We start from the raw sequence: 26,414 nt of genomic DNA on the forward strand, positions 1-26,414 counted from the left end.
CAAGGTCAAATGACACCTGCCAGCTAGACATGTACATCTTACAATCATTCCATACACCAAATATAGTAGACCTATTGCATACAGTATAAGAAAAACAGACCAAAACACAAAAACTTAACTATAACCACTGAACCATGAAAATGAGGTCAAGGTCAGATGACACCTGCCAGTTGGACATGTACACCTTACAGTCCTTCCATACACCGAATATACTTGACCTATTGCTTATAGTATCTGAGATATGGACTTGACCACCAAAACTTAACCTTGTTCACTGATCCATGAAATGAGGTCGAGGTCAAGTGAAAACTGTCTGACGGGCATGAGGACCTTGCAAGGTACGCACATACCAAACATAGTTATCCTACTACTTATAATAAGAGAGAATTTAACATTACAAAAAATGTTAACTTTTTTTTCAAGTAGTCACTAAACCATGAAAATGAGGTCAAGGACATAGGACATGTGGCTGACGGAAACTTCCTAACATGAGGCATTCATATACAAAGTATGAAGCAGCCAAGTCTTCCACCTTCTAAAATATAAAGCTTTTAAGAAGTTAGCTAGTGCCGCCGCTGCCACATCACTATCCCTATGTCGAGCTTTCTGCGACAAAAGTCGCAGGCTCGACAAAAACTGGAAAATCCCATTAAAACCCCATAACTCAGAAATGTAAAATCTAAAATTTATAAAATTCTAAAGGGAGCTTACGGATTGATAATTTAGTCTTAGATGCAAGATTTTTTTATCAGTTGTTAGTGGCTTTGAACTAGCTGTCAATAACTGCCAGTACTCTCAGATCTGTACTTAGTGTCTTTTTGTTGTTTGGATGTACAACTACCCAACCACGTCCACTTGTATTTGTATTTATCCATCTGATGAGTTAAGCCTCTTTCAACTGATTTTTATAGTTTGTTCTTATATTGTACTGATACACCACTGTCCCAGGTTAGGGGGAAGGTTGGGATCCCGCTAACATGTTTAACCCCGAAACATTCTGTATGTACATGTATGTGCCTGTCCCATGTCAGGAGCCTGTAATTCAGTGGTTGTCGTTTGTTTATGTGTTGCATATTTGTTATATTCGTTCATTTTTTGTACATAAATTAGGCCGTTAGTTTTCTTGTTTGAATTGTTTTACATTGTCATTTCGGGGCTTTTTATAGCTGACTGTGCGGTATGGGCTTTGCTCATTGTTGAAGGCCATACTGTGACCTATAGCTGTTAATTTCTGTGTCATTTGGTCTCTTGTAGAGAGTTGTCTCATTGGCAATCATACCACATCTTCTTTTTTATATTTACATCAACAGATATAAACAATTCATCAAAGTCAAGGTGAGACAACAAAACTTAGTGGTAAGATCTCTGAAATTTTTTACACGGTACAAGTTTTTCTCATTATTGGAGACTGTACAGTGACAGTAACACCTGTAACTGCTTAAACCCATTTCTTATGCACTTTAGTTCGATAAACTCACTGAATATCATACCACATCTCCTTATTTTTATATGCATTACAATTTACATGTGCATGTAATTATAAATATATATATATCAGAACAAAATTCATTGCGTCACTTTTATTTCTGCATCCTTTGGCACAATACAAGTTCTAAAATTACACAACATAAAACAACTAAATGTTATTTCAGATGAAAGTTTTGTTTCAGTTCCATTCATAGGATTTGTGAGAATTTTGTATGTTTTGCCAAGTCCAATAATTCGCTCTATGTGCACATGTTAATTGGAGACTTTTCTATCCCGTATAAGAGTTTTGGAACTAATTCTGTTTCTTTTTTTGAAAAAAGTTAGCAAACAAATCTTGCACATTTAAACCTTTGTCTGCCATCACACTGTCACCTGGATCACATAATTGAACTACATTTTGTATTCTACATCTTTCAACTATTTCATAGTCACTGGTAGAACCAACATATGCATTAGAGACATAGTTGACTAAACCACCAGGCGTTGAACATACAAGTATTTTCAGTGTTTCTGTTTTTATATGATGAAAAGGTTGCCTGAGCTCTAGGAGCTTTAGGTTTTATCACGGGATATTCTGTGCTGTCAATAATAATCCAAGTCGTAGGAAACTTTAATTTGAAGTTGGATGGCGAAAAATGCCTGACTAAACCACTAGATGGCCAAGTGTTAGCCTCACACCACTGTTTAGGCATAAAAACAATCCATCATCATGTATACACAATATTTTTAACACTAGATTCAATCTAGAATCTAGAAAGTTCAAAGTTGGTTGTATAATGCCTCAATTTCATCAAAGTCATAAAAAAACTGATTTTCAACTGACACCCTATCAATTTGAAAATATATGTATCTCAAACAATGTGCTGTTGGACAAAGTGTGGTCAAAACAAATAAAAATTTAGTATACAACTCTAAACCGGTATAAAAATGCATGGCTGTGTCACGTGTCTTCATTTCAAAATTCTCTGCTGAAAACATAGACATTGATGGTGTTTGCGTAATTCCATCTTGGAAGCTCAACATTAGCTCGTCAGTTGGTGGTGGACAGTCATAAATCCTTTCTGCAGTATGAATGACTTCTTCAGGAAAACCAACTTTACAATCAAAACTTTCCTCTAGATTTCTACTACAATATTCATCAAGTTTAGTTCTTTTGTTTTCACAGGAAACTGCCCTGATTTTTCTTTTTGCGGACGATTCAGTCTCTTGCTTGGTCCAGAAAAATAGGCTGGGAATGGCAGTAGACTTAAGTCTCTGTATGGTGGGTTTGCGCCCTGAAAAAGGTTATAAAACATTAGTTTTTTGATAATTAAATGAACTTCCATTAGCAATGTATACTTTGTTTTACCTGGCGAAATATTAACTAGATTTATTCATTACAATCTGGATAAAACTATGTTTGCCTGATTCAATGTATGTTATGTAAATCCAAAGGACAAACAATGAGAGACTTATGCAACAAACGTACATTGTCTGTACCTAAATAACTATAATATAGATGAGAGCATGTCACTGTTTTGTTCCTGTTAACATTGTCATTGATATTTTTCAAGAAAGTCTATGAGGCATAGCTTATGCATTCCTGTCATTACTACATTAGCATAATAGCTGCTAAAATAATTCTCAGTATGATATACCTCTTGTAAGAAATCATTATAATTGTAGCAATCACCAAAAAATCTCACACAGATCACATTGAATCGTAATCCAAAAAATTATGACGTCTTGAATTAACCACCCCCTTTAATACACCTAATCGCTATTTATTCCATTCCGGATAAGTTCTAAAATTACACAACTTTTTCATCCAGTTGACGCTATCTGGGACCCTGTTTAAACAATGCACCATGCATGATACTTTTTAATGAGACCTGTTTAAAACATCGTAAATACTTCAAACACAATATTTTTTTGACTATAATTTGAGTTTGGAAAAAGTTGATCAGAATCTATCAAAGTTTCCTATTGATCGCTTTCTAAATTTTTCCCTCCCTCAGCTCGTTACTGATGACCTTTGTTTGCGGCCTGTTGACCCACCAGAAAATTACCCTGACTGTAGAGACATCCTTATCACAATCAACGGAGTAGAAAAACAATTGAGAAACCTTAACCCACACAAAGCCGCTGGACCGGATAACATCAGACCAATGATACTCAAAGAACTTGCCAGCGAAATCGCTCCCATACTTACCATCATATTTAATGTTTCAATGGAGACAGGCAAAGTTCCAGATGACTGGCGGACAGCTACAGTCACACCAGCATACAAAAAGGGTCAAAAGTACATCCCAGCAAATTACAGACCAATATCTCTTACATGTATTTGCTGCAAGATCATCGAACATATTGTTACCAGCCATATTATGAAACACGCAGAGGCAAACAACATCCTTTATCCACTACAACATGGATTTCGAAGTAAACGATCCTGCGAGACGCAACTCTTAGAATGCATTGATGACTTAACGAAGTACCTTGAATTGGGAAAACAGTCTGACCTACTGATACTAGACTTCTCAAAAGCATTCGATAAGGTATCCCATAGCCTGCTCCTACATAAACTCAATCACTATGGAATCAGGGGAAAGACCAACAGCTGGATAGAAGCGTTCCTGACAAATAGAACCCAAGTAGTAGTAGTTGAGGGTGAACAGTCAGACAGAGCAAAGGTAGAATCTGGAGTTCCACAAGGTTCAGTCCTAGGCCCTAGTCTATTTTTGTTTTACATAAATGACCTAGCGAATGACCTAAAATCAACAGTTCGTCTCTTTGCTGATGACACAGTAGTCTACTTAACCATCGCCTCAGATACTGATTGCCGACACCTACAGTCAGACCTTGATAAACTGGCACTATGGGAGGAAAAGTGGAAGATGGAGTTTCACCCAGAAAAGTGTAGCGTACTGACTGTCTCCAGAAAGAAAAAACCAATCAAATGGGACTATGTATTACATGATCATGTACTAAAACATGAAACATCAATTAAGTACCTGGGCTGCACCATCACAAGCGAACTAGACTGGGGAGAACACATCAACAACATTACCAGCAAAGCCAGCAGAAGCCTTGGTTTCTTCCACAGAAATCTACACATCGGCTCTAAAAGCATCAAAGAGCAAGCTTACAAAACCCTAGTAAGGCCCCAACTAGAATATGCCACAACAGTATGGGACCCATATCATCAGAAACATATTGACCAAATTGAAAAAGTTCAAAGGAGGGCTTCGCGATACGTCACCAAGCGCCACAGAAACAGATCAAGTGTCACGGACATGATTAATGAATTGGGTTGGAAAAGTCTCCAAGAACGACGCAGAGAGGCCAGGCTCGCAATGATGTACAAGATCGTCAACGACAAAGTAGCCATCAACAAAGACATGTACCTCCAGAGACCAACCAGAGTATCCAGACATACACAACAGCATGGATACATGGTACAAACAGCAACCAAAGACTGCAGGAAATGGTCCTTCTTTGTGAACACCACCAAAGACTGGAACAAGCTTCCCCCGGAGATCGCCACAGCACAGTCATTTGAGACATTCAAATCTCAAATGACCAACCTTACAAAATAAGATGAACATTTGTTTTTATCCTGTTTTTAACCATGCAGAACCAATTTGCCAGTATATTCAGAAAGTTGAATGTGGGCAGTATATGGAAGAAGAGAAGAAGAAGAAGAGAAGTTGTCTAAATGACTGTTTTTTCCGGATTGGACTTAATAGGGATAAGGTGTATTCTAAAACGATAATTGCGGTTGTAAACATACTTTGGTTTATTCGCATGGCGATTACATATATAACTATATATTTCAAAAAGAAAATAGAGTTTTACCATGAATAGTTTCCTGCACGTAGTCTTTTTCAGTAAAATGTGCCTTGCAAACAACAGCTGATTGAGATGGACTCCACGATTTCATCGTGTTCTCGTCCAATCTGCGTTTGGGCCATGGCGTTGATCCAACTTTTCCTTCTTTTTAAGTCATTTGGAAATGCATGTCCTCCTCTTAAATGACATCCAGGAACACAACAACAAGTACTTGGCATCGTTAATTAAGAATGTAACTGAAATAGTTGCACAGTGCAGAAACCGGAAGTTGAGGAACAGGATCGGCTACCACGGCGCCACCTATTCAGGAACGATAATTTGCTACTTTATATAACTGCGAAATAACAATAACGTTAGACGGGTTCACGTGCATAGACAGAAATGCGCTTTAAATTGTATAATATAATTAATGTTCTGTCGACTCTTAATTATTATATCAACGACTGAAATGATTTATAAACATCTAGATTGCAGATAACACTCGAAATTAACCCGAGCTCTTTCCACACGGAATTCAAATAATTCTAGTTTGTCAATCGGTTGACTGCTTATAATGCAAAATACAAATATATCAAAAGTTTTTAAAACTAACAAAACACAATGATCGTTTCTCTATTTCCCAATGTAAATGAAATGAAACAAAAACATTTTATATCACAATAAGAAGAGGAGAGAATTCAACATTTCCGGATCTACTTGGAGCCTAATGACCCCCCACGTAGATAAGTTGGATATATCGCGGAAGGAAGGATTAACCCGGCAACTAGAAAGGCATTAAAGCACTGCCTTTAAAAATAAGATTTACAACTACAAACTATAAGACATTTGACAAATTCCGATGAGAATAACAAATATAACATCAAAACTAAATACATGAATTTTGGATAGAAAGGTACCGTGACACGTCTTATAGCAATGCGAATTCACACTCAGCAAAACAGTAACAATCGGGAGTAAGTCACGTTCGGTAATTAAAAGACCATACAACATAATGTCAAACCACAATCTAACACGTGGTAAAAATGTCCTTAGTTAGTTTGGACAAAGACACATCATATGGATCGACCAATTCGTGAAATAGTTTTAAAATAAATGGGGAATGTGTCCATGGGACACAGATGATGCCCCCACTTGCATATCATATAAAGTTATAAAGGGACATAACTGAAGAACGGTAAAAGTGATGCTACACAAATTTGTATTCGATCTAAGTTTTGTGGAAATAAGTATTGTGTATAAGTTTCATAAAATTTGGTTGAGGCAAACTTAAGTTTGAGAAAGGAAACGAAAATTCAGCAATTTTTCCATTTGTAAACTGGCGTAACTCTAGAACAATAAAAGTGACAACCCCAAAATTCAAACTTGATCTGTATTTTGTGGTAATAAGCATTGCATATAAGTTTCATTGCATTTGGTTGAGGCAAACTAAAGTTAGAGAACAGAAACGAAAAATTCAGCAATTTTTTCATTTGTAAAGGGGCATAACTCTAGAACGGTTAAAGTGACGCCCCCAAAATTCAAACTTGATCTGTGTTTTGTGGTAATAAGCATTGTGTTTAGTTTCATAACATTTGGTTGAGACAAACTAAAGTTGGAGAACGGAAACCAACTTTGGGATGTACCGATGTACGGACGTACAGATGGACAAGGGTAAAACTTAATGCCCCCTCCGCTACGGCCATAAAAATTGACAATGCATGGGTTTTGTCCCCTTTCTATTTTTAGCCTTGGTGGCAATGTTGATTAGAAGTTGGGATCAACTGAAAGATATTTTAAACATGATACCCAATGGATGATTGTGATTGAGTTTAGTTCCATTTAACCCAGTAGTTTTAGAGGCAAAGATTTTTGTAAACGTTAATGAACAACAACAGACAAAGGAAGCTAAGTGATAACAAAAGTTCACATCCAACTATGATAAAGGTAAGCTAATAATAGATGGTTGAATTTGTGATCTTTCTTGATTTTCACATTCTCAGCAAATTCATATTTTTTTTATGATTGATTGCCTTTTTGGTAATTGGTGTACCAAGAACTTACCACCTTCCCATTAAAAAAACTCAATAATACAAAAAACAAAAACAGACACATGATATTTTATTAACAAATTTAACAATAAATTTCATTACAAAACCTCACATAGTTTAACAATAACAACTAATACAATTATACACACTGTGGCAGCAATATACATGTATTTCTATTTGATAAATAATTTTTTTAACATAGATCCTTAATATCGGTTTTTGTTTTGTTTATGAAATTGTTTTTATTCTTTTCAAATCCTCTATTGAGCAGCATTAATCCGTCAAAAAATAACACTGAATAATCACAATACATGTATCATGAATTTTTTCTCTTTTTTATAAGTTTTATGCTCAAATTCAGTAAACAGCATATTGTATCATAAAATATCTATTTCAGGTCATGACATTAACCTTTTTCCATGTAGGCAAAAATTATTATCCAAAAAAGATATAAGATTTTCATGAGAAATTTTCTTAATATAATAAAACATAAATTAGGTAAACATTTATGAAACAGCAACCCCACAACTCAAATTATAAAAAAAGACATCTAAACCTACAATAAGGACTAAAAGAAATGATAGTTCGGAAAACAATAACTGTGTCAATTTATAAATTTACATTTGCCAAAATAAAAAATAAAATATTGTGATAAAAGAATACAAGATGATCTCTCCCCTCTTCACATTCTTGTATAGATTTACTGTGAAATGGTCACATTAACTGAATCTTTGTTTTGTAGGTTGCATTTTTCTGCATGATTTTATTGGCTGAATTATTTGGTTTTCATCATAATTGTTTAAATATTTCAGCCATCAAGATCCTGAACACTACATTGTACATGAATTGTTTCATGTATTTGTACTTATTTGGCAATCACATAAAACACATTAAAAATATCTCCATCCCAAATTGTTTGTAGAAAGCAATATTGTTTTGAAGAGCGAATTAATTATTTATGCGACTAAATCTTTTGCAAATGGTATAAATAAAGTCATGTTCTTTCTAGATAGGGACAATGTAAATGGGCATAAACAACTGAATTGAGGAGTTGCAATTTTTTTTGGGTTAAAATAACCAGTCATTTAGCTTATTATGGAATGCTTGTGTAACTTGCTTAAATCCATCACTTTAATTTAGAAAAGGCCTGATATGAGAGTAACCTACCAATAGGTCTAATGATCATCATACAAAGAGATTTGTCAAACAAATCAAGGTATAAAGATTACAAACAGAAGATGGGGTACCTCTGCAACAGTTATGTTGCCATCTTTAACACTATTTTAGGATATCAATAATAATAATTTTGTACATAAGCAGTATGAAAATAGCTCCTTGACCAATACTTTTTATCATACTTTTGAAGAAAAAAAATAATATAAAATACATTTTTGAACAGTATTAGAAAATTTGATTGATTTAAATTAAGACCCCATCTACTTTAATACTTGAAATGTCTTTCAAATCCCTTATTGATGTCACTTTATCTCCCTTTAAAATTCTAAAATCTGCAATTATTCAATAAATAAAAATAACCCCGACATACTGTATCCTTTTTATTCTTTTCTATAAGTCAATCATAAATTGACCTTTCTCTCAGGTAAAGATTTTTCATAAGTAAAAAGTGGCATCAAAAACTAAATTTTTTAAATTGAAAGGTAAAAATCAACATTTTAGTGTTATTTTACTGCTGGGGCAATGTGTTAAATTTTAGACATTATAGTAAGAACATGATTTTTACATTAAGTTTGATTAACTGCAAGACATGGAAAATATTTCTTATTTTTCACAATATTATGTGATTTTAATGATTGCCAAATTCATTCCTTGTATGAAAATCATAAAAAAAATCGTTTTAGTATCATGATTGTATTTCAATACAAGTGTCTGTATTAGCTTTTGATTCACTGTTTTTCAAGGAGTACTAATTTCTAAGATTGAATTGATATATAAAGTGGACCATGCATTTCAGGATTCAACACAATACCATATTTCTTAAGACTTCCATGCAGTACTGTCAAAACTACAGAATCAAATGTCCACAAAAATACATTTATCTTTACACAATTGAATCCAATGAGTTTATCAATAATCATGCCTGAGACTCTCTTTTCACATGTAATCATGAAATATTGTAACTAAAATTCAATAATTGATCAAATTAATAAGTCTCAATACTTAGTAGTATTGTAAATGTTACAGTGACACAGAAAACATAAATAAATCTTTGATTGCACATAAAGTAATCACATGAACACAACAATAATTGGTCAATTTCATCCTCTCAGCTCTGGGAACAGTTCTTGTATCAAAATATCAAGGAACACATATGATAACTGAAAATAAATCAAAGCATCGTTGATGTTGTGATCCAGCCAAATTCATAGCTAGTCTGATATTCTTTCTGACCATACTTTTTTCTAAATTTGTTCTCCTTTCATTTCCATTCATACTGTAAAATTTCTTGTTATTGTCCAAAGGTAGGGAATTTCGCAATATTGATGCAAATATAGATATATATACTGATCTTTCAATTTTAGACTCTGTCAGATTTTAATTTTGACAAGAATGGAAAGGAAAATCGTCAAACAATTAATATATTTTATATGTCACAAATAATAACAGGTTTAATAATTTCCAGAAAGAGGCCTTATAAATGCACTTTCTCAACAACAAAAATTAAAATTAAGAAAAAATACATTTCCTGTATTAATATTCAAATCTGAATGTACAAATACCTAATGCTAAGATATTTCCAATTACTGTTAAATAGCAATATAATGGGATACAAATGTAAAACAAACAAATAAATTTTATTGCAGAAAAGGCTCAGGTGAGAGTTATGCAATTTTGTTTATATTTCAACCAAATTTCTGATAATTGTAACTTATTAATTAGAACTTGATTATTGACTTATGTCAGATGATAATGGCACTGATTTTACAAGTAAAATAAAATTTGTTTGCATTTTTTTACATATTTTTTTCATTTTAAGTATTTTCTTTGAAAAAAACCACATCAGATTAATCATTCAGCTAGCTAGCAAAATTAACAGAATATTTTAATGTAGTGTAGATCACAATAAATAATACATTTGTAGGTTTACTATTGAGGTCAAGAATGTGTGTATTCAGTTAGGTGTGTAATAAATTGTGTCTATTTAATCATGTACATGTAACAGGTCGTGAGATATTAACTGTTTTGAATTAAGCCTGGGTTGTTTCTAATTAATACTTATTTGAAAATCATGACAGTTAATAATCATTTTGACTCTTACTATGGACATAATTGGAGTAATACCATTTCAAAAAAGTGTGGGAATCAACTTAGATATATTAATACACATGTTGACCTACATTTCATTGAACAATAATTTACACAAGCACAATATACTAATATAGTACTTTCAAAATTCTTATCAACTGATTCAATTGATATACAAATACTTTTTCAAATTAATTCATAAAAAGTAAATCAACATAAACTTAGATTTAGAAAGGAACTATATGCAAGTGTATATCTAAATTAAAGTCACTATTCGACCAATCTTTTCTTAATTTAAGGGCAAATAACATGTCAAAAGTTTGCAGTTGATGATTAAAATGGTGTAAAAAGTTTCTGCAAGTCATAAAAACATATAATTAGTTTCATGATATGTCTTCAACTTACTAATCTGCACTATCTCCAAAACCAGAGTGATCGCATAGATCCAGCATGGCTGAATCAAAAAATAATCATGAGGTCTTGAAAAAAAATCATTTGTTGTTGAATGACCTAATTAAAAAAAATCTCATCCTTCAGATCGAATAATTATTATTTTTGTTTGAAACAATAAAAGAGTTTTCAAATTTCTCACTACAAAGATCTGTAGAATCATTGTTTTTTAACGTTTAACTATTTGCTGGAAGGTGTTACTTGATCTTGACCTCCCATTTGTATTGTGCAAAACTATTACATCAGCTTACAATGTAGTTAAAAGTTAAAAATATGAGCAATTCATGTTCCATTCCTTGCCATTCTGGATTACATACTAATTTGTTGTGAGTAATTAAGAACTTAACATTTTACATGACCTTTCACCTACCTGTTTATTTAACTTTGGTTGTTGTAAAATATCAACAATTAACTTTGTTCCATGTTCAAAGTTAGACTCTCCTACCACTTTACTGAATGGTTCTGAAAAATATTTATGTAGAGTATCCTAAATATTACCATTTCAACAGAGTTTTAACAATTTTACTAAATGGCTCTGTTTTATAAGTTGGTGTTAAATGATATCAAAATATGCAGTATTTTGACAAAATAACAAATTTATTATCACTTTTCAAAAATGAACTTGCTTAAAAGATTTTGATATACTTGTAAAGGTATACTTAAAATATTCTTTGACTTTTAAGTATACTTTACTTTCTTCAAACGCTTTGAGTACACACCTGTGGTAAAATATGAAAAATATTGTATGTCAGCTGATCAGCAACATCATGATTTTTGTGTGCTGTTTTGATCATACTTCACTTCATATTCTTTTTTATGAAAGAGTTACCTGAGGTTAATCGGTGTTAATGATGTCATTGAACAATGACGTAAAAATATAAGCATTCTATACATACATGTGAACCTCCCGGCGGGAGTACAATAATCCCGTTTTCAGGGGTCTCTTCCCGACCTCCCGTTGAAGAGAAAAAAATCCCGTGTATGAAATATTTCATGAATAAAAAATTTCAGCCCAGCATATCTGGTGTAACTGACATTACCTGAAGTTATATTTTACCTGTAAATCAATTAACATGCATAATTATATGGCTTCACTTGTCAGCTTGGGTGTCAAACATACTGGTAATCAACGATTTTTACCTCAGGCTAACTGCCGTTGTGTAATAAAAACTTTGTGTATTTAAAAATAATTGAAATGAATCGTGGGTTACTTCCCTTGATTTATCCTGTTTTAAGTTACTTTCCTTTAAATAATGTAAATTTAAAAAAAAATATAAATAAAATATATATTGAACTAATAATCATAAAAGGATGGTAACTAAATGATTTTAAATGTCTTAGGACAAATAAAAAAATTATAATTTGAAAATTATTTGAGGGTTCTACACTTCCTTTCAAGGCTTAAATTGAAATTTATATAAAAACTATGACCCTCAATTTTAGTTTAAATGTGTTTCTTAACATGCAAATAAAATCATCATTTGACTAATCGAATAATAATTGTTAAATATGTCATTTCAAACTTCACAAAGTAATCAACATGTCAGGAAACTCTGATGATGTCTGATGATGGCAGTGAAACACACCAACAACAGCCCGTATTATCTGGTGACATCTTTACCATTTTGCATTTGTTAGAACACCAAACCGCCGACTGGGTTTTATCAGCTCGGAATGGATGGTACAAACTTACTGTAAAATGGACACCTGGGAAGATAGCGGAAAGAGAGAGGTCATCAAAGTCCCGTTCTGAAAGGAATAACCGCAGACTGAGGGCATTTTTGGCCAAAAGTCCAAGTCAACTGCAGAGATTGGAACTCCAGCTCTAATGTTAGACAATGACTACTCAAAACCTGATGAGCTAGGCAATACCGCTCAACCAATAGAGACAGACTCGTCAACGGAAGCACCGGCCGAGGAAATCTCTAAGAAAGATAAAGGTCCTCCACTACCAACAGCCACATCATCGCCAAAAGGCCCCGCTTCCTCTGTAGGTGCCGAATGTAAATCGACAACTGATAGAGAAAGAAAGGAACGCCGCAAACACAAAAAGGGGGAGATAATAATACAAAAAATCACACTAGACCTTCCACAAAAGACTTACTTACTGGAAGTGGAAGGAGAAACAACAATACTTATGGCACATTGTGAGACCTTAAAAGAACAAGGACTAATAAAGAAACAAGACAATGAAGCCTTCTATAAGGATGTGAAGAGAAGCCATGACCATTGGTTAGATGTCAGAGATAAGAGAAACTTTCTCTACGCAGAACAACGTGTGAAAGACATCGAAAAAATTGCAGAACAGAATAATTTGTATCTGAATTTATTTAAATAAAGGGCGAGATAAGCCCAGGCCCTATTAAATTGTTATACATTTTTTTTGTTAAGGGGGCAACAAATGCCTACCCCAAAAAAAAAAAAAAAAAAAAAAAAAAAATAAAATCAACTTGCAGATAGTTAAAAAAATGTTCTGAATACAGTGATCATGGTGATTGTTCTAAAAGAAATATCAAATAAAGAATTAAAGAACATACTGAAAACAAAAAGAATGTTAGATTGAACATTTTGAATAAAGATAGAGAAAATAGAGAAAGGTACAAGGGTACTATAAACATAATACATTCAGATGGAAAGTTGAAGAAAAAACACTTTAAAAGACAATTTCTACAGCACACGGTTAGGCCAGACTAAAAAATATTTCAGTTTGCCCAAACCCTACCCAAAGGTAGAGACAGTGGGTAGGTAGGTAGACATTTTCTTTTTTTTTTCGGCAAAGAAAAGTTGAAGTATCAGATATGTTTTAGTATACATGACTATCTGATTAAAAAAAACCTTTTCAAATCAGGGCAATAAAAGATTTTGAGTAGGCAGCTATTTTCTGGGTAGGTAGGGTTAGGGCAAACAAACATATTCTTTTTTATGGCCTTACATTTACGACAAAATTTATATATTAAAAACCTCCTGATCTGAGTCCTAATCTCCTGACCAAAATTTCCCAATCTCCTGATCTGAGTTTCACAGTCCATCACATGTATGTCTATAGGAAAATGAACGAATGTGAAACTGAAAGTCATCAATCACAGAAACATAAAAAACGATGATAAAAATTTGTTAAAAGCCAATTTTCTCAAATAAAAGTAAGATAATCATTTAACTTCATCCAAACTTGTCTAAGTATGTTATTGTAAATGGTTTAAGCATGTCACTAATTCAGTTTCCTTTGTCCTTTTTTTCAATATCAATAGTGTGTTTAATTACTTAATTACGGGAACAGCAAAAATTTGCCTTCACCTAGAGCACTTCGACCCATAAGAATAGATGTCTTTGTCCTATTTGAATTAAAATAATTTTTATGGGCTTGATTTTATACTGATTTTACCACAGGTTTGTCTTTTATGCTGATATTTCAACCCTCGCTATTACTTGAGGTAAAATATTTAGCATAAAAGGCCAAAATATTTAATTATTTTTATATTCTATTCAAGTCTTTTTTGAACAATTAACATTTCTTGAGGCACTAATTAATTTCCAAACTGACATTAGTACTTACTTGGTAAAAATTTCAAAGCTTCAGCTAATGTTTTATGGTATCTCTCTTTCTTCTGTTCATCAGTTCTATATACAAGAAAATGACAAAAATCTAATAAATTCTGCTATAAATAAGTCAGACGACAAATAAGAAATTGCAGCCAAAAGTCTGTTGAGCTTTTAATGTATGGGTGCAGCTCATTTTGGTACAAATTTAACCATCGAATAAGATTTTTGATTAAAGACGAAGCACTTTATTAGAAAGTTAATGTTATTTCCTTAAACATGGGAAAAGAAAAAGCATTCGCACTAACCTGAGTGAGTCAGTATGGGAAAAAAAATGGAATTAAAAAAAAAAGTTATCACTCATTTATCTAAATTAATGAATAAAAAGATGTATCTGAAAATACCATATTATTAAAACTCACCTAGGTGAATCTGTGTCAAAGAACAATGTATCTGAAATCACAAAATAATCATAAGAGAAATGGTATAATAGGTGTAGATGATAAAATAAAGGAACAAGCATGCATCAATAAATAACTGAGAGGCCCAAATAGTTTCCATGACTAAACGCTGTTTGCTTCACACATACATTTGTTAGTTTTTTTTACTATTCAGCATCAATATCCCTCTTGGTTTTCCCCAAGCTATACTCTCAAATTTTTTTACACAAATCCCTATTTTGGAATATTCTTTTTAACATTTAATTAGAATGCACCTTTGCAACAATGTTTTGAAATTCATATCTAATTTTTTTTTGATAAAGTTTAACATTAATTTGATCCAAGACAATTCATATGAAAAATCCAGAAGCATCTAGTTTCTGCCAAAAGTATAATTATCTCTAAACAAATGTATACCAGCTACAACCCTGTGTCATGCATGTATAATGAATGATGGTAAACATCTTTACCTCTAAAATTACCTCTTAGTACAGGTAAAGTAGCAATAAGTCTGTCTTAGAAAATGTATTAAAGGCACAAATTTGTGCTTTGCCTACATAATAACCTCTAAGTTAATGTATAGTAACCACAACCCTTTACCTTGTCTGTTTAATGACCTCAAAGTAAATTACAGTAGTCACAGCTCTGTGTCTTAGAAAACGTTTAATAGCTACAACCCTGTGTCTTGCTTGTATAATTACCTTTAAGTAAATGTATATTAGCCACAACCCTGTAATTACCTGAGTAAATGCATAATAGCCACAACCCTATGCCTTGTCTTTATAATTACCTCTGAGTAAATGTATAATAGCCACAACCCTGTGCCTGGTCTTTAGTAAATGTACAATCGCCACAACCCTGTACCTGGCCTTTAGTATATTTACTTCTTAGTAAATGTATAATAGCCACAACCCTATGCCTTGTCTTTATATTGACCTCTTAGTAAATGTACAATAGCCACAACCCTGTGTCTTGCTTGTATAATTACCTCTAAGTAAATGTACAATAGCCACAACCCTATGCCTTGTCTATATAATTACCTCTAAGTAAATGTACAATAGCCACAACCCTATGCCTTGTCTATATAATTACCTCTAAGTAAATGTACAATAGCCACAACCCTGTGCCTTGTCTATATAATTACCTCTAAGTAAATGTACAATAGCCACAACCCTATGTTCCTGTGTAACAGTCCCTATCTTATAGTCGATGTACCATTCTAAATAATTCTCTAAAGTATTTTTAAACAACATTCTGGCAGTGAATAATAAATGGTGGAACCAATCTGGTATCTTATATACATATCTGGCTGAAATATCAAGGACAAAATATTTCAATGATTTTAATGATAAATTATGTATGCATATACTTGGTGAATATGAAAGGTAAATGGGGGAGGGGCTGTAAATAAAGATTTTATTCATTGGACTGTTTACTGTAGAAACAATTTTCTCTACTTCTACATGCATTTAAACTGGATCTTACCTCTGAGTAAATGTATAATAGCCACACCCCTATGTCTAGCCTGTATAATTATATCTAAGTAAATGTTGAATAGCAATAACCCTCTTCCTTGCTTTTAGTCAAACCAATTTTATACCATACCAAAGCAAAAACTTTACCAAATTATCCAAGCAGAAAAAGAAGTTCTTGTCCTTAGAGCTTGTGTTGTATATTTAACTTATGCCGAATCAAAATAAATTTTTCTTATCTTATCTTATATCTTAACAGTTTGAGGAATTTTGATAAACCACACTTGATTAGATTTTCTTGTTTAATTTCCTGCAATATCTATTCAAAAACAAAGCACTCTGCATTTGAAAAAAAAACTAAAAAAAATAACTATCTCATACAAAATCACAGAAAACTTCAGTCTGATCACATGACCTTTATCAAAATCTTACCAATATATATCAGTACATCAAATACACCATCTAAATCCTGGTAATCTTCAGTCTGATCTTCACCAATAGAGGTCTCTGACTTCACACTTCCTTCCAGACTCCATGCTGAGGCTAAGCTATCTGTGGAGTATCCAGCATTGTTTTCGTATACACTGTTACACAGGACTTCACTGGATGTAGATCTTATAGAGACATCTGATCCTCTTCTCTCTGGTTTACTGAGGAAAACAAATCAAAATACAATAACTGCATGAGAAACAGAAGTGAAATGTGCTTAAAGTCAATCTATTCATTTGTTTATCTCGTTCTCATCAAATCATTTTGAGATTTTGAGTTGTTTAGAACTATAAAGCACAAAATGGTTGACGTGAGAGTCTTGGAAAGTACAAATTAAATAAAAATCTAGCCAACCCTATAGGTCATAAAAAGGCTTAAAGCTATCATTTCCCCAAAACAAGTTAAGTGATGAGTAAATAATATGCTGCATAAATACTTAATGATACTGATTTTTCCTAAAACATTGTGACTATCTCTCTGTGTTGAATTCTATGATATTACCATGATTTTTAAGCCATGATTATTATCTGTCTATTTTTTGTGCCATTGGGATTTATGTGCAACAATTCCTTTTATTATTGAACATATTTCTGAATTAAGCTATATAATTGACATCAGCTGTGTGAATACAGAGGCAGATTGGGGAGGGAGAAGGGGACCCAGCCCCCTTATGGAGCTTCATATATGATAAATGCATAGACTTTTTATAAATATAACACCAACAGTAAGTTTGCCAGGGGGCGGCTTTTTCAAAATCCTGGATCTGCACGTGGAATACCATGCAAATTCAAAATTTTGAAGCTGCAGAACCAGCTGAGATGATTCTTCTTCCATTTCAAATCATCTTGAAAAGAAACATTAATATCTTTATTTAATGCATTTGTGTATACCAATATATATTTATTTCATTTTTCTTACTGGGAGATACAAACAAAATGCTAAGGACATTTCCAAACACCAGCATTGATCAAAGACAAGATATAATTACCCAGATCTTGGTTTCTCAGCAATAGTTGACTGTTCTAATGTCTGCAGGAATGTTTCTAAGTGTTGACCTTTCTGGAATCACAAAAATAATTCATTGCTAAAATGTGACCACTAATAAAACCTTAAAATCTTAGCATTCACAAAATGAAGGGTCTGTTTTGATATGAATTTTGACTTAAGAAATTTCATCTTAAATTACACTCAAGGTGGTACATAACACTAGAGGGAGATAACTCTGTAAAAATTAGCTGAACGTTTAAATTACTTTCTATTTTTAAGGAAATATTAAGCTTCTGAATGATTAAAATTAATGTTTGTTTTAACTGCTACATATCCAATGAAATTTTTTCGATAAAGTGTGTGGATCAAGTTTTTTGAAATTTTTATATTTTTGTCAAAATTTTATGAAAATTAAAGGAGCCAAATTAATTTTAGTCCAGGTGTTTGGTACCACCTTAAAAGAAATTGAACTTCCCCTAGATACTATCATAACCATCCAATAAACGAAATCCATATATTATACTGCCCAATATAATTCCTGTTATATTTTATTTGTATTTTCAAAATAGCGTAACAAAGAAACACTATTAAACCTAACATCTGAAAAGAACAGTTAAACAATGAAAAAAATCTTTTTTTAGATTTATATCATTAAGTCCCCCTTCTAGGGTGATTATTCAGTATGCATCAATTATGAATGAATAAGATCAGAGTGTGTTCGTGTACCTGAGGTTATGCTTTCAGGAAAAGTATGAAGGATAAGAAAAACAGAAAATTTAACAAAAAGATTCTTCAACTGAAAAATTATTTCATGCAATACATATTAAATGTACTTCATCTAAATCAAAAGATAGAGTGTTATTTGTATCAAATAAAATTTCTTGATCACAATGAATGTATCCCATCAATTACATAAAGCTCAATAACTCACCTCTTTCACAATTATGGATTTCATCATTTTTCCTGCAAAAATAAATTTAGAATCATATTGTTTTTTATAAGAGTTATCTTGTATGAATTTCTGTATAATTTTACCATGGCTTTTTTTCAAGAGCTAGGAATCAATCTCAAGTTTAGTATGGATACAGTAGAATGTATCCCTTTGTTTAAACTTTTTGCAACTTTATTTTTCTTTAGTAAAATATGTGTTTTTACATTTACCAATCACCCTTTTTTAAAGTGAGCATATCTAATTGAAGATCACTGAACTTAAAATTACGAGGTAAAAAATATATGAAATGTCTAGCTATCAAGTTTTCTCATATTCAAAGCTGCCAACATCTGATTGGCCTAGATATGACTTCTATTCTGCTACATTGTTTAGAACAAAAAAATAAAAACATGTTGAAATATTTCAGCAGTTAAGATACTAGGAAATACAAAACAAAATGACCTATAAATATTTCTTTATATTCTGTTGATGTCACACTAACATCATGTTAATTCATACCTAGTTTGATGTCGGGAAGGAACTTTGTGGTAAATTCATCTTCTGATGTTAAGAAATTATACAATAGCTGACTCCCCTTTAGATAAGGCTTAGTTAACAGTTTCTGTAAAAAAAATCAATGAACATATTATCAATAATTAAATACATTTTAAAGACTATCGTACTTTAAATACATAAAGTTCTAAGAATTTCTCCTCCTTTTACCATTGTTTTGACAATAAATAGTTGAATGTGTGAATTTGATTAGTTATTGATAAAACTTTGTTCAATAAATCATTGAAAAATGATGAGGGTTTTCTATCGTACCAACCAAAATGACAACATAGAAAATCCTTTACTTTTATGTGGCTGTTACATTGTGAAAGTAGAAAATCACTGTTTCCACTGTTTTGTACATAATTTATAATATAGATCAATTTTGAAGTTGTTTTTAGAAAACTGTAGCATATAATCAAATTTTCCAATAAATCATATGAATTAAAATACTTTTGCCATTTCAGTATTTTTTTGAAAATTTGTTTTGTACATATGTCTACTTCATTTATAAGCTGTAACCACCAAACAATATCAATGCAAACATTTCTTGTTTTTTTTTGGAGTAATCCTACATGTAAATAATTCTTACTTGTAAATATTGTTCAAACTGGTCCCTCTTGCCATCTATAAATTCATGTTTACTGGTACCAAAAGATTTTTTGGCTGGTAACTGACAATCCTGCATCAATTCACCTGTAAGAAAGAAATTTACTTGTAAACAATAGTTTATAATTGAAATGGTTGACAGGTTAGGTTAGCATCAGCATCTGTAAAATATGAGCTGTGTCAGATAGAAATCAACCTTATGCAAATGAATATCGATACATCTGTAAACAGTCTTTACGCTTAACCACAAGTCCTACAGCATTGGCTTGAAAATTGCTTTCAGGCTTGTAAAATTCATCTCTACAAGCCAACAGAATGCAACTAAAATTTTTTTAAAATTGAGCTTCTGGCTTGTGGACTCAAAAGTTAAGTGTGAAGACTGTGTAAACTTATTTCGAGTTGAAAAATCTCTATGCACAGTCTGTAACTGTTTGAAAAATGAGTTGATATAAGAACCATACAAAACAGACAAAAATTTATCTTTTATTTCGTATTTGAATGTTCAAAAATCAATCAAAGTCTTATACATGTACATGTATATGTGCATTTGCATAAGGTCGACATTTATATGATGCAGCTCATATATAGTTTAAACAATTTGTCTCTATCTTGACTTACTCAAAAAAGCATTACTTTACTTCTTTTGAGTTAAAATTTCAATAACATTAAAATGAATATTAGGTCTTACGGTAATTAGAAATAATTCAATCTGTTCTGTTGTGTTTTATAATGTTTCTATTCCTCAAGAAAGCTAAACTTTTTCAAGTTGCACTTCGGTAAGCATTTCATAATCTTAAAATTTAACTATCAAGAGCGAAGAAATATTTAAACTCATGGGAAATTTAATAAACAGCTGCGCCATTAGCGCATGATACGCCAGTCGCTTTTTCAAAGAAAAAAGTTTAATGACTTCTCAATGCCATTTCAAAAATTAATAAAAACTAAAAGGAGGTTATTTTAATAGATAGAAACAATTCACCAAAGTTTCATGAGAACTGCTCAAAGCATTTTTGAGTTATTGTCCGAAAACTGGAAAATCCCCTTTTGTTAATGAATAAAACCCCACAACTCGGAAACCTAAAATCTAAAATTCATAAAAAATGGAAAGGGAGCTCACATCAATAGATATAAATGATTCACCAAAGTTGCTTGCAAATTGGTGAAAGTGTTTTTGAGTTATTGTCCGAAAAATGGAAAATCCCCCTTTTTTAATGAATTAAACCCCATAACTGGGAAACATAAAATCTATAATTTATAAGAATAGAAAGGGAGCTCACGTCAATAGATATAAACAATTCACCAAAGTTTCATGCAAATTGGTTTAAGAGTTTTTGAGTTATTGTCTGACATGTTGACGATGAACGGATAGACGGCAACGGAAATTGGTATACCATAATACGTCCCGTAAACGGGCATATAAAAACAATTAGTTCCCGTCATGAAATTTTCTTTCTTGTGTAAAACCCAATACATTGTTTAAATTTATCCATGTAACTTCCTACCGAATTCACTAGTAGAATAGTACTTACCAGGAGAATTTCATTAAACTATAAAAGAATCATATTCTTCCAATTTACCCCTAATAATTATAATCTTGATAATATTTCTCCACTCTCAATAATTAAATTTTCAACATAATTTTTTTATATGATAATCATATGGTTGATTCTATAATTATAGTGCAAGCCTCCAAATTTTAGCTTTTTTTTTTTTAAATATGATAGTCAGCACAGTGTTGTAGATTCTATATGTTCAATTCAGTTTACTATCTATGAAATAAATATTATATATTACCATGGAATTCTAAAAGTTTACTCTCTAAAGCATAAAATTCATTGTATCGTCTGAAAAGGAAACAAAACATATCAATAAAAGTCTAATAGATGCAATTAGGATTTTTTTTTTTAGTTTTGAAATACCTCAAGAAAGTAAATGATTTGTTTCAATGATTTTTTCACCATTCTCACAATTGCAATATTGAAATAGGTTTCAAACTCTCATTTACATTTTACATTTCTCATAATTGCAATAATTTATCACACATTTGTATTCTTTGATCAACAATCTCCATAATAAATGGACACAAATATTTCTAAATTACAGTTCTTGTTATATCCTATTTTAATTACATAAAATAAGCTACACAAAAAAATACATATCAAAGAATTAAAAACCTTAAACTATGGGAGATAGTTAAATTAGAGATTTTTTTATTGAAATTATTAACTGTTACCTTGCTACAACCCAGCTTGCTCTTCCTGATTTATCTGTAAAATAAAATAATAGACTTTTAGGCTATCTTATACATACAATACAAATGTAGAACGAGACAATAGTTTTATATGTGTCATTTGTGTCATGTACAGAAGAAAAATATAATTTTTAATAATAATTAAATATGCTGAATAAAATGGTATAATCAAAGTTTTCTGACTTTGTACTAAAACTTCACTGAATTGAGAGGGGAGGGTTAAGTATTCACAAAACTGGTTGAAATGTGCCAGAAAATCTGTGTCAGTACAAATTTTGGTACAGGTATGTCACCAGTGTATATATCTTCATGCATTTTGTTTGTCTATTGGTGAAAGTGATGAAGGTACAATGCATATCAGGATGAGAACATATGTGATTTGAAAAAAAAAGGCCCTATTTTGTATAAAAACAGTACACTGAGCTAGATTTTTAATGTGCTAGATCAGGATACAGGAAGACATGTCACCCTACATGAACAAATTATTCTGAATCTCAAAGTTAACAATTCTTTGCTCTTACTCCTAAAATGTCGGGTGCTAAGAAGATAAGCAACAAATACAATTTTCAAGTATTTGAATTGACTCTGCAGGGATTTGATCATATGACCTCTATTGTTTTCTAGATTTACCTTTAGATACATCATCCACTCATCTGATATCAATGATGAAGACAAAGTATTGTTTTCTAGATTTACCTTTAGATACATCATCCACTCATCTGATATCAATGATGAAGACAAAGTATTGTTTTCTAGATTTACCTTTAGATACATCATCCACTCATCTGATATCAATGATGAAGACAAAGTATTGTTTTCTAGATTTACCTTTAGATACATCATCCACTCATCTGATATCAATGATGAAGACAAAGTATTGTTTTCTAGATTTACCTTTAGATACATCATCCACTCTTCTGATATCAATGATAAAGACAAAGTATTGTTTTCTAGATTTACCTTTAGATACATCATCCACTCTTCTGATGTCAATGATGAAGGACAAAGTATTGTTTTCTAGATTTACCTTTAGATACATCATCCACTCATCTGATGTCAATGATGAAGACAAAGTATTGTTTTCTAGATTTACCTTTAGATACATCATCCACTCTTCTGATATCAATGATGAAGACAAAGTATTGTTTTCTAGATTTACCTTTAGATACATCATCCACTCTTCGGATATCAATGATGAAGACAAAGTATTGTGATCTAGATTTACCTTTAGATACATCATCCACTCTTCTGATATCAATGATAAAGACAAAGTATTGTTTTCTAGATTTACCTTTAGATACATCATCCACTCTTCTGATGTCAATGATGAAGGACAAAGTATTGTTTTCTAGATTTACCTTTAGATACATCATCCACTCATCTGATGTCAATGATGAAGACAAAGTATTGTTTTCTAGATTTACCTTTAGATACATCATCCACTCTTCTGATATCAATGATGAAGACAAAGTATTGTTTTCTAGATTTACCTTTAGATACATCATCCACTCTTCGGATATCAATGATGAAGACAAAGTATTGTGATCTAGATTTACCTTTAGATACATCATCCACTCTTCTGATATCAATGATGAAGACAAAGTATTGTTTTCTAGATTTACCTTTAGATACATCATCCACTCTTCTGATGTCAATGATGAAGGACAAAGTATTGTTTTCTAGATTTACCTTTAGATACAATCTGATGTCAACGATGAAGGACAAAGTATTGTTTTCTAGATTTACCTTTAGATACATCATCCACTCTTCTGATGTCAATGATGAAGACAAAGTATTGTTTTCTAGATTTACCTTTAGATACATCATCCACTCATCTGATATCAATGATGAAGACAAAGTATTGTTTTCTAGATTTACCTTTAGATACATCATCCACTCTTCTGATATCAATGATAAAGACAAAGTATTGTTTTCTAGGATTGTCAGGATCAGGTCTGGCCCCTATCCTGGGAATGGATACCCTCCATGTACTGAGATCTGGAGGGTGAAATTCCTGGAATGTACCATCTACAGCCATACACTCAGGAATCTCATCGTCTAATGAACTACACGACTGAAAATATATACGAGGGACATTTAAAATTTGAAATTATATCTGTAGAATTTAAATAGTGAAATTTCTAATTCTGCTACAGCCAGTCAGAGCTCTGACATAAACAAGTCAGAATAAAATGACTTCCATAGGTCAGATATAATTTGATGTAAGTGTTGTCTCCCTTCTTGCACTCAACAGAATATGACTTGTACAGGTCAGTTTATGTCAGTCTTTAATTTATCATAAAATGACTTCCACAGGTCAGCTTTTGCACAAAATATTGTGACTTAATATCTTCATATTCTAATAAGATTTATGCCCCTTTTTAATGCATTTTGACTTCGAGAGGTCATTTTTGTTCTGATTTGAAGCAGTCATTACTACCACTTTGTTATCAATCTCCATAAAAATATGGTGATTACTAGTTTCGAATTAAAGAGTTTTAAAAAGTGGGGCTCATCTGACATCATACCTTCTCCTTTCCAGAATCTAAACATAATATATTTATCTCATCACTTTCAATTATTTCAAAATACAAAGAAAAACCAGGTGAGAAAAAATGGATCATACAATTTTCTGAATATCAAAAGATTTACAAATTACAATATTGGATACATTTACTAGTACCATGACAATACAAATCTTCCAAGGAAAAACAAGACACTAACACTTATTCATGATAAGACTATGTTTATAAAAGATATATTCTCATCCACTTTAAGCTAAATGTATTAAGAGCAAAACATTTATTATTTTAATATTTCATTGAGGTAAATACTGTTGTGCAAACTGACTCAAACAAGTCACATTATGTTCTGACTTACTAAACGTATTACAACTTTTAAGTCTAGTATTGTCATATTGATTTAAAAATGTATAGGTAAGCCAGATAAAAGACTGAGGAAATTAGGTCCCCATAAGTCACAATAATGAGGACTATAAAAAAGTTTATTTGCCCGAAATTGGTATATTCAATATTAAATGTATTTTGTTTTAAACAGGTCAAATCATGTTCTGACTTAAACATGTTAAAAGAGTCAGTCCAAAACTAAAATAAATTTATTGAAATATTTAAGCCGGGCATTGCCATATGATATTAAATGAATGTATGGGAACGTCAGATAAAAGACACAGGAAATATATGTTAAGATCCCCTAAAATAAATAACCATTTGACTTAATTGTTTCTAAAAAATTATCAAATAATAAACTCGAAAATGGCAGATTCAGAAGCAGTCTGAAAACAAGGACTTTCTTGGATTAAAGGAAGTACACCTAGCTTTGATTGGAAATTTTGTTCTGTAAACTGACTTTAACAATCATGTTCTGACCTCAAAGAGTCAGTCAAAACTAAACTTATTACAACTTTTAAGTCTAGTATTGTCATATTGATTTAAAAATGTATGGGAGAGCCAGATAAAAAACAGAGGAAATAAGGTCCCCTAAAGTCACAATAATGAGGATTATATAAAAAAGTTTATTTGGTATATTCAATATTTAAATGTATTTTGTTTTAAACAGGTCAAATTATGTTCTGACTTCAAAGAGTCAGTCAAAAACTATACTTTAACTAATTATTGCAACTTCTAAGTCTGGCATTGTCATATGCTTTTAAGAATGTATGGGAAAAACAGATAAAAGACACCCAATAATAAAGTCACAATAATGAGGACTATAAAAAAGTTTGTTTGGTATATGTAATATTCAAATGTATTTTGTTTACAAGTTTCATCAAATTATCTTAAAATTTTATTCTTTTTCTGTATTTTCATGACTTTTCTTTTCTGTTAAGTTTACACATAAGCTTGTTGTTGCCAAAAAAAATAATATTTTAATAACCATTTGGCTGAATTGTTTTTAAAAAAACTTATCAATTAATTAACTCAACAGTAGCAGATTCATATTTAGGAGGGGGGGGATTAGAGGAAGAACACCTAGCTTTGATTGGAAATTTTGTTCTGTAAACTGACTCAAGCAGGTCAAATCATGTTCTGACTTATAAGAGTCTGTCAAACACTAAATGGATTGCAACTG

The 26,414-nt window shown here is 31.8% G+C and overlaps 2 protein-coding genes across 3 annotated transcripts in view; both read right to left on the reverse strand.

Moving 5' to 3' along the window:
• Nucleotides 1-1,565: 1,565 nt before the first annotated feature.
• Nucleotides 1,566-6,027, reverse strand: LOC127711440 (uncharacterized). Its single transcript, XM_052217490.1, has 2 exons — nt 5,323-6,027; nt 1,566-2,762 (listed from the first exon to the last, which is right to left on the reverse strand). Exons 1-2 carry the CDS (start codon nt 5,405-5,407, stop codon nt 2,248-2,250), a joined length of 600 nt encoding a protein of 199 aa, XP_052073450.1. The 5' UTR covers nt 5,408-6,027; the 3' UTR covers nt 1,566-2,247.
• A 3,314-nt stretch (nt 6,028-9,341) lies between these two features.
• LOC127710471 (sorting nexin-14-like) overlaps nt 9,342-26,414 on the reverse strand; it is a 51,070-nt gene continuing 33,997 nt past the window's right edge. For both annotated transcript variants that reach the window (XM_052216346.1, XM_052216345.1), the window contains 13 exons: nt 24,204-24,399; nt 22,308-22,341; nt 21,869-21,918; nt 20,058-20,161; nt 19,433-19,535; nt 18,914-18,945; nt 17,984-18,054; nt 16,939-17,156; nt 16,179-16,343; nt 15,017-15,047; nt 14,611-14,675; nt 11,428-11,519; nt 9,342-9,679 (listed from right to left, as the gene is read on the reverse strand). In XM_052216346.1, coding sequence (XP_052072306.1) covers nt 9,620-9,679; nt 11,428-11,519; nt 14,611-14,675; nt 15,017-15,047; nt 16,179-16,343; nt 16,939-17,156; nt 17,984-18,054; nt 18,914-18,945; nt 19,433-19,535; nt 20,058-20,161; nt 21,869-21,918; nt 22,308-22,341; nt 24,204-24,399 — 1,221 coding nt within the window. In that variant the 3' untranslated portion in view covers nt 9,342-9,619. The remainder of the gene's footprint in view (nt 9,680-11,427; nt 11,520-14,610; nt 14,676-15,016; nt 15,048-16,178; nt 16,344-16,938; nt 17,157-17,983; nt 18,055-18,913; nt 18,946-19,432; nt 19,536-20,057; nt 20,162-21,868; nt 21,919-22,307; nt 22,342-24,203; nt 24,400-26,414) is intronic.

This window comes from Mytilus californianus, unplaced genomic scaffold (assembly GCF_021869535.1).
Source record: "Mytilus californianus isolate M0D057914Y unplaced genomic scaffold, xbMytCali1.0.p SCAF_8, whole genome shotgun sequence".
Classification (NCBI taxonomy): Eukaryota; Metazoa; Mollusca; class Bivalvia; order Mytilida; family Mytilidae; genus Mytilus; species Mytilus californianus.